We start from the raw sequence: 9,789 nt of genomic DNA on the forward strand, positions 1-9,789 counted from the left end.
TTTCTCTATTTTGTTAAAGCAGATGAGGTGATAATAAGCAAGAATAAGCAGTTATGCATGACATGGAGAAACTGCACCCCCTCAGCTGCTAGAAATCGTAATAGACCTCAGCAGCGTATCATATAAAACTTTCCATAAGTCAATACCAGCAAGCAGAAAACCTGTTCTGGTATCTATTGTGTTAGAATCCATACACCTCTCACAAAGCCCAGATTTGTGTGTTCAGAGATGCTCACAGATTGGCTTGCTTCTCAAATTCGGACTGAAGGAAATTTTCCATTCCAAACTGAGGCGTTTGACAGGGGTATTATGCAACAATGTCAAACAAGTTCTGCCCTTCAGTTCCCCCCAGGCTTTAAAGGCATGAAAGCGACCGTCTCATCCTTACTGAAAAGTAACACTTTTAGATTTATACTAAAGATTAAATATATAATAAAACTAATATTTTGTAGCTTTCTCAAGGAATTTTGAATATTAAAAATTATTATTGGAATGTTTAAGGATGTTGGAAAGAAAATATATTTAACAGAATACAACAATCCAGTTTGAAGTAGAGCAACATGGTGAGTGCCTTACCAGTGGAAATGAAGCATGGGAGAAATTAGGAACATATAGTTTTTCTTGCTCTACCGCCATCCCTACATGAACCTCATGCCCTCGGAAGAAGGCAACGGCAAACCACTTCTGAAAAATTGGGCCAGGAAAACTGCACGGACAGGAGTTAAGACTGACTCAAAGGCAGTAAGTTTTATATGGAGTTCAATCTTCAGAATTAAAGATGCTGGTGGAATAATGATTTTCTGCTTTTTTGCAGCTACCAGATCAGGACTGCAAATAGCCAACCACAGAAAACTCTTTGGTGACCAATAGCGGTCACCTGGATTTATGCAGTCCAAATCAAGTAGCCTTTTACTGTATTTTTACCACTTTCATTTTTCCTATGAACTTATTCATCCCATTTAGCCATATTCTTTCTGGAAAAGGTGAGGGATGCTTCTGTGCATCATCATCACCACCACCATCATCAATCATCATCTTCATAGGTTCATTACGACACTCCAAGGCATATCCTCCATTCCTCCTTTCACTTCCCAAATAGCCTTGATAGCAAGAGCTGCGGTCAAAAGAAACCAGCTATGCTTACACATTTTTCACGTGTCCTAAACAGTCTTTGGGGCAGGGACTTTATCATGACGTTTTGTGGACACCAGGCCTCTGATCTCATTAACGACGAATGTAGATGAAATAACTACTTCCTTACAGTCTCTTTAGCCTAATGCACAACTAGACATTATTTCCAACATAAACCTTTTATTATATACAATATTAGATTGCAGTCATCTTTACAGCGCTTGCTAGTGCAATTAACAGCACCAACATGGGGCAACATCCACACTATACCGAAGAAACACAGATATACAATGAACTGTTTAGTGGCATCTTCCTTACCATACAGTGTGGCAGATGAACCAAGAGAGGTATTAACAAGAGGGCAAGGCTTAACTATCCCCTATAGTCTGTTGATGCCCCTTGCTGTTTACTAGCCATGGCAATAGTGAGGGTCTCTGGTCTGACAGCTCCAGGCCCAGCAAGGAGGCCACAGCAAGGTTTTTTAGCTTGTTCTGGAGTGGCTGGGATGGCATGAGCTGAAAGGAAAGAAAACACAAAGTTAGTTTCTACACACTTATTTTATTTAATTAATTTATTTAATTTGTATGGCCTCCCATCTCACCAAGTGACTCTGAGCAGCGAACAAAATTTACAAAATAAGAACAATTAAAATGATACAAACATTAAAATACATCGCAGCTCAGAATAAAGCACCCATTATGATGACTAAATTAAATTATCACTCCCAAAACATATCCTATTGTCAATATACAGGATTAATAAACTCAAAACTGCTAAAACACACCCTATTGTCAATGTATAGAATAAGACCAAAACTGTCACTACAGGGACCAATTAACTGTGAAACCAGATCAGCAAATTCTAAAATTCTCCAAACAATAATCTTGTGCATTAAATGCAGTTCATTGTATCTCTTAATTTATGCTAACTGAAAATCCATTTTAATGTCAAGATTCGGGCAAAGTTTTGGGGGCAGCGGGGAAGTACCACCACCTGCAGCGCTATTCATGCACAGAAACTCACCTTGCTTACTCTGTGACACTTAATTAACCCTTGTGGGTTTAAGAAGAAAGTGGAATAGGCATCGTAAATTCTGGAACAGGAATGAAATGAAAGTTAGCCAAGCAAGACTGCATTCTGGCCATCGCTTAGACAAATACAGCTGTGAAACGATAATACGTTTTGAATATCTATTTCACTCTGTCCTAAAAGGCTTGATTAATTTTAACTGCACTTACATCACAAGCCACAAGCATAGCAAATCAACCCATATTATTAGGCATTCAGAAGACCAGCCCTTGTCTAATGATTCCAAAAGAGAACAGTAAATCTGCCAGAAAAGGGTCGGACGGAAGCGAGCGCTGCCCTAAGACAAAAGCATTCTCCCTCTGCTTTTCTATTTCAGCCTTAAGGATTGCTACTCCATCAGAGCTGCCTCACCTGTAAAATTCAGGTTTATTCCTGAAGAAACGCATCAAGAAGATGTGGAAAGGCAGTCCTCTAATCCGCCACCGCACTTGGATGCTCCAGTTCTCAGGGTGTTGCGTCACCTTCATCACCTCCAGGTGCATATGAACAAAATAGTTCCAGGCCAGAAAGCGGCACAAGAGAATTGCCAGTTGATACATGATTAGGCCACTGGTGGTAGAAGTAAGAAGAGAATGGTTGGAATAGGAATCTCCTGTATAACCTCACTGTGGAAAAGTCTCCTTCCTCATCTACACACAAATGCACCTCAATGCACCACGTTTAAATAATTCTCTCAGGATGGATTTCTCATATACATCTAATTATGTCTTACACTCATACATCTATTTCCTGTCCTATCCCATATAAGACAGATGACTATAGCGCTACCTCAGTCAAAATAACACATCCTGAACTCTTATCTCTGACTACAAAAAGACAGATTCAGCCTAAATATAGTAAAGGTAGTCCTCATTTAGTGACTGGCTCATTTAGCAAGAGTTTGCAGTTATGATGGTGATGAAAAAGTAACTTTGTGACCAATCCTCACATTTATGACTTTCACAGGTCTGTAAAGCAAAGGAAAGCTGAAGTAAGATCATAAGCACAGGCGCGCTTTCATTTAGCAACCGCTTCACTTAATGACCAACTTTCCACTCCCAGTTGGGGTCACTGAATGAGGACTGCCTGTATTTCCTTCTGTAACATCTTAAAGCAGCTTCATCTTTTCTCAGGATCATGTGACAACTGCCAACGTCAGCCCTGTGACCTCAAGAAAAATCATGGCTGCTTTAATAGGGTGCTAGCCAGGCACTAGGTTTACACTCCTACATGCTCCAAATCAGTTTTTGGAGATTGAATCTGAAGTGCTGGATAGCCCACAAATCACTTGTGTGCTTTTAAGCGTCACAAATCAAGTATATTGGGGAAAGAAGAGGCGACTTTAATGAATCAAATAGATGACAATACAACCCTTATCATAAATAGAATATGGATTATAGCAGCTAAAAGCCCTCAGGCTATCTGTCAGAAAAAGAAACAATATAAAGCAGTAATTGTTCAGTCATTATTGTAGCAACTGACAGTATTCCACATCAGTACAAAGTGATGATGGGCCAAGACCTTTCTTTATACAGCTGCCTCCTCCAATAATACTCTTAGATGAATGAGGGAAAATTAGCAGGTTTTCTGTCAGTGCTGCCCATCTATTCATGAAATCATTACTGTAATTAGATAAAGCAGTTGCTTTATTGGGTAGGGCTGCAAAGAATTCCCTTAGAATCATTCAGAATCTATGAAACCAGTTTCAGATGCTCCCTTAATGGAGCATGTCTATTGCCCTTCCTGTCATGCCAACGGTTAATAATCACATTTTATATAGCCAGGAAGTTGTATAATTTATTATTAAAAACTTACATACCTTCCTTGCTATATAGAACAGGATTATTAACAATCATCCCCGTAAAAGGAGAGAGGGATACAAGAAGTCTCCCCTTCCCCCTTATCCATGGGCAACAGGAGTGGGGGAGGAGAATATTGTACATTTTTAATAAATAAAATACAAACATTGAACAGAGGGCAAGTTATTACCTTCTCTATGACTGGTGCTGTTTTGCAAAGATTTTTCTTTGCAGATCAGATATGCTGCCTATAGTTTTCTGTCTTCTAAGATCAAGGACCAACAATAAGTTGTAGCTACATCTGGGAAACTTTTCGTGAGGAAAAAACTTACCCAGCTTTCCAGTAGACTTAGAGCTCTTACAGAAGCGTAGACAGTATTTCTCTGTATAAATCCTAAATGTATTAGGGAATCTTTCACATTCATCAAAGGGCAGACAATCCAGCCATCAGGTATTCCAACTTCCCACCTCCCTCCCTGATTCAGGACTGACCGTGTTTTCAGATGCAGAATCTCATTGATGAATTCTACGTCCTGGGAATACATTGCATAATTATGACCCCTCGAAAAAAAGGCTGGTAGCTGGAGGGATGGGAGGGAGAACAAGAAAAGCAAGCAAAAGTGAGGAATTTGTAGCCTATAGATTCTCAGAAGTATACTGGCAACTTTTGACTTTGTGTGTTTTCTGCCTATATTCTGCCCAGTATAGATGAAACTAATCTTTGCTAAATTTGAATGTGTCAACTTTCCATGTATAGGAATACAGATTTTCCACTCGTATTATTTTTATTCATTCTTTAAATACATGACCATGTGTTGTATCAATAATTAGTTAAAAAGATGTGTTGGGATCCTACATACATACCTGAAGTGCATGCATCAGCCTCTTGGACCACATGAATAATTTTAGCCTATTGTGGGAATGGGTGGAGTACAAATGTACATAATCAAGCCCCTTTGGGGATTTTTTGGGAAACCAAATCAGAGTTTCAACCCTGTTACAGAAAAGACTGAGACTAAACACTCCTTAAGATGAAATCCTGTGTTTGCAAGCTTTCAGATTTAGTGCAATCTATTTCTAGACCTTCTATCTATAAAATATGATTAAGGTGTTTCACAAAGCCTCCTTACAACACATTGAACTATTGGTCTATGAAGTCAAATATTCTTTACATTAATAAACCACGTAATCATCTGCTATATAATCCTTTTACTTGCAGATGCCAGAAGCCAAGACCTTCAGCATGCTTTGAACTATACTGCCTCCCCCAAATAATTGTCTTAGCCACTTCCTTGTTTTACCTTGCTATTATATTGTAATATTAGAAGGAACTGTACTATAGCCTCAAAGACTCAAACAGAGGTCTATTGCAAAATCACAAATATTGAACAAGCAATTACAAACAAAGCAAAAGTCATTACTTTTTCTCTGATAATTAAGTTAAATCCAGGTTTGGCTAAGGCAGTAAATTAAAAAAAAAACGCATTGGTGCTATCCTATAAACCGCAACAAAGAGCTGAACATACCACGAAACAATGTTCTGCCCTTCCTTCAAAGGTTTCTCAAATTTATGATAGTGAGGCTTCCTAATAAAGCCTCTTTTACCAGTCCAAGGTAAAACATTAAGATAGGTAGTGGCTCATAAAGCCATCCCAAAAGATGTTGGGATCCTAGAATCCATTAGAACTAACTCACATGTTATGTCTTGATGTAGCAGAGTCTTTGACCAAGTCAGTAAGTTATTTGAATGCGCCTTATAGAAAGAAAGGAGAATTCTATATTTAAAAAAAAACACTGCAGAGGAGGAGTTCATTATTAAATACCTACAAACAATTTATTGAAGGCATTTACCAGGTACCCTAAAAATAATATTTTATTGTATTGCACTTAAAATATATTTTTTCCATTTCTGGCTGCTGACATGTAACTTATATAAAAAAGGGAGTAATTAATAGTATGTATGAACAGACGTGGTTAAGAAAGATCTCCTCTTTCCTAGGAGTTGCTTGAACCTCAGAAGAAAACAGTGGGCCACAGAGCACTCTGCAAAACAAGAGCTCTTTCATTTGCCCAAGGTAAGCTTGACAAAACTGTGTCTCCCACAACAGTCTTTATCCAATGCCAAGTTCATAATCAAGTAATCTCCCAGCCAGCCCTACCATTCTATAAGGGAAAAACAAAAAGAACTAGTTCCCCAAGCAGCAAAATAGCAACATTGGTACCTCTTCCCGTAATTTCTGGTGCATGACTTCGAGATGCTCCTCCATGTCACGGTTACTGCTGCCAGGAGAACTGACTGGGGAGGGAATCCCAGGGGTGGCTCGGAAGGGTGCAAGGGACGCGGGTGCTGCCTCAGAAGCCTGACAAGGTGATCGGAACTGCCAGCCATGAAAGAGACTATACAAAGAGTCTAAAGAGGCACTGTCCAGTCCTTCGCTAAGTCGTACCCTAAGGTAATCCTCTTGCCTCCCGTTCTCCAAAATGATTGCATCTTCCATGCTTTCAGGAGGGGAGGGAACAGTCGGTTGGAAAAGGCCCCTGGTCTCCAGGCTGCTGTACTTCAATCCATAGTTGATCACAGTACAGTTTTCTGCAGAAGGGTGAGACCGAGCTGGAAGGCGAGGGACGGCTTCTGACCACTTCTTGGAGAACAGAGAGTGAAAAGTCAGTCTTATCGAAGTGGAAGAGACAAGTTCAGGAGGTAACTTATCCCAGGAGGCAGCCAAATCCTTAAAAGAGAGAGAGAATGAGAGAGAGAGAAATTTCAGAATAATGAATCTAAATTATCAAAAAGGTCCAATTCTGTCCTTGGCACTCCTGAAAAGCAGAAGCAGCATTCAGATATTTTCCTGGACCATCTGATCTCACCTGACAGGTCTGCACAGTGACACAGAAGGAAGTTTACTTTATCTGGGTGATGCATACTGAGCACAGAATTCATTATTTTACAGTACTTGGAACAGAACTTTGGTAACGAACCAACATTTTTGATATTTAAATGCATGCCTCGTTTGTTTGTTTTATTAAGGACCAACCACAAGGTATTTTATGTGCCGTAATTCATTCTATTAAGAGATAAGGAATCACTTATGTCTCAGAACTGCGGGGTGTCATAACAATAGCATTCCTGCATGGCATACGATAAAACAAAAATAAAAATATACAAATTGGCTCATGAGAATGAAGGTCAAATCTGTTATAGAAGACAGGAGCCCAGCAACTGTTTTGCAGGCAGAAGTAATTTCTGGTGCATGACTTCGAGATGCTCCTCCATGTCACGGTTACTGCTGCCAGGAGAACTGACTGGGGAGGGAGTCCCAGGGGTGGCTCGGAAGGGTGCAAGGGACGCGGGTGCTGCCTCAGAAGCCTGACAAGGTGATCCATTATGGCGAGAAGAGCCATAATGGATGCAGAGCAACTACGGACTGAGGTTGGTAACTCATACACTGACCTGAACAGAGACAGGAATGAAACGCATTTCAGTGCAAGGGCCCGCATTTCATTCAATGCAGCTAATGCCGCATTAGGCTTCCGGTATTTCGTCAACTGCCCCTCTGGTCACATCAACGACTGAGTCGGAAAGACCACGCCTAAGATGCCCGAGGGGAGATGCCGCCTTCCCCCTCGGGTTACGCATCCCCGCCGCGAGGGCGGAGCCGCTGCTAGCGAGCAGCGCGAGCTGTCACCGGAGGCGCGCGGGAGGGCGCGTGAACGCGTGAAGGCTCGCTTCGCCGGTCCTCGTGCGCTCGACCCGGGGACGCTCCGGGATCCAGCCCAGGGTCTGCCCCGCCGGTCCGCCGCAGGGGAGAGCTGCGAGGGTGGCGGGACGCCAGGCACCTGCTTGGCAGCCTCCGCGCCGCGCCCGCTTCTGCAAAGCCCCCAGTTGCCGCTGCCTCCTCCGCTTCCCAACCAGCCGGCTCTCCGCAGGGCTGGCGCCCATGTGCCGCCTCGCCCTTGCCCCGGCCGCCATTCCCCGCGGCCGCCCGTCGCCCGCCTCCCCTCCCCGAGAGCGGGATGCCCGGCCACGCCCGCCCCGCCGCCCTTCACTCACCCGCGGGCGCAGCCGCGCCGGGTGGCAGCACCGCGCCGAGTCGCCCTGGCCCAGGCGGAGCGGGCTGCTGCTCCCGTCCCATCGCCAGGAGCAGCGGGCCCCCACCCGCAGGGCTGCCTTCGGGCTCCGCTGGTACATGGCGCGCGAGCCAGCCACCCACCCAGCCAGCGAGCGAGGCGGCCTTCCTCGCCCCAGCCCGCAAGCCCCGAGCAGCGCCGCTTCAGCCGGCTCAGGCACGACGCGTGCGCCAGCGATCGCGCAGGCGCACTCGCCTAGTCTCCTTGACCGAAGGAGGAAATGGTACGCCGGCGCTCGCCCAGCCGCAGACCCGGCGTGAACTCCGCGAGCGGAGAGGCGCAGTCCTACTACGCCTGCGCACTGGGAAGGTCGGCAAAGGCTCCCGGGCGCCGTCCTGCGGCTTTCCCAGCGAGGCTTCCGGTTCTTGGCTGTAATTGTGGGAATCCTCCACGCGCGGAGCAAGAGCTCTGGAGAGGCACGTGCGGCTTGCGACGGAATGTCACAAGGTGGAAAGAAAGGCATCGAGTGCCTTTTCCAACCATATTCCATGGCATTTCCCCAATTTTCTCCTAGTACTCCTGGACTACTACGGTATGTTTTTAGCGAGTGAGCATTCCAAATCATGTCCCCCTCCCGGAATGTTTTGTGTACTGCAAAAACCTTGAGGTGGCTTCAGAGTGATCCCTTTTGCACATAAGCGATGCTCCTCGTGGGTGGCATTCAGGAAGATCCTGAGGACCCAGCTGTTCTCCAGAACATCCTACAGTAGTCAGACTTGATCATTTTTAAAATGTTAATTGATCATTGGATGTGAGAGATCTGATTTTGTTCTAATTGCTTTTGATTTTAATTTTTACCCAGGATGTTTTAATTCTGTTTATATTGTGTAAACCGCTGAGAGGCTGTTCTGACTGTAAATGTAATAAATATTTGGGATACAGATGGGGAAACATTAGGGCGATGAGGTCAAAGGCAGGCAAGGTACAGCTTCCTTTCCTTGTAGTGCTTTGAAATAGCCATATCCCTGCCCCCCTCAAGATTCCTACATTCAAAGTCTGGTAGGAAACAAAAATCTGGTATAGATTTCTAATGCGGAAGGTTGTAATTGGATTTTTGCCGCACTGAGAACTTGAAATGGGTACACAACCTTCTGGAAGTTCTGAGAATACATTGCAAAAATGGATGGGGGAAGGGAGGGCTTGCTCATGCTCAAAATGGCATCGCAGCAATTTGCCAGAACGTTACCTGCCATCCACTCTTCACATAGAACTTATGCTACTACCTCTGTTAGCCTTTCCCCCTTTTCTGAAAGCTGGACAGGTTTCAAACAATTGATTAGGTGCAGCTACTGTGGTTTAATTCTCCGAACGAGCTTTTAGAGCTCATTTGGGGCTTAGAAGATTTTGGAGAGAAGACTCCAAAAGACTGTGTTTGGAATTTTGAGATTGTGTAGCTGGTACACTGACAAAACACAATGCTCCTTTTTTTTAAGAACAGCTCGGGGGTGCAAGAGGGGCCCAGAGACATTGCTAGGAATACCCCTTACACTCAAGGCTGATGGTTTGCCTTGCAATCATTTTTAAAGCAAGGCTCTAACATTTATTAAAAACATTTGGATATCACCTCCCATTAAGCAACACCTCAAAACGGTGCATGTACTTTAAAAAGTATATACAATTGTATCCCTCTTTTATGTAGTTTATGGATCCGAATGAATTATAT

The 9,789-nt window shown here is 43.7% G+C and overlaps 1 protein-coding gene across 1 annotated transcript; it reads right to left on the reverse strand.

Annotated features, from left to right (window-relative positions):
• Positions 1-1,270: 1,270 nt before the first annotated feature.
• CUNH6orf136 (chromosome unknown C6orf136 homolog) lies at positions 1,271-8,311 on the reverse strand. The gene is made up of 6 exons (XM_088134603.1): positions 8,050-8,311; positions 6,221-6,727; positions 4,491-4,579; positions 2,572-2,769; positions 2,155-2,224; positions 1,271-1,646 (listed from the first exon to the last, which is right to left on the reverse strand). The coding sequence occupies exons 1-6, from the start codon at positions 8,185-8,187 to the stop codon at positions 1,500-1,502; spliced, it is 1,149 nt and encodes a 382-aa protein (XP_087990729.1). The 5' UTR covers positions 8,188-8,311; the 3' UTR covers positions 1,271-1,499.
• Between the last annotated feature and the right edge of the window lie 1,478 nt (positions 8,312-9,789).

Source organism: Python bivittatus, unplaced genomic scaffold (assembly GCF_059951505.1).
Source record: "Python bivittatus isolate LINGU-HERP-01145 unplaced genomic scaffold, Pbiv_v1 ctg000080_np1212, whole genome shotgun sequence".
Classification (NCBI taxonomy): Eukaryota; Metazoa; Chordata; class Lepidosauria; order Squamata; family Pythonidae; genus Python; species Python bivittatus.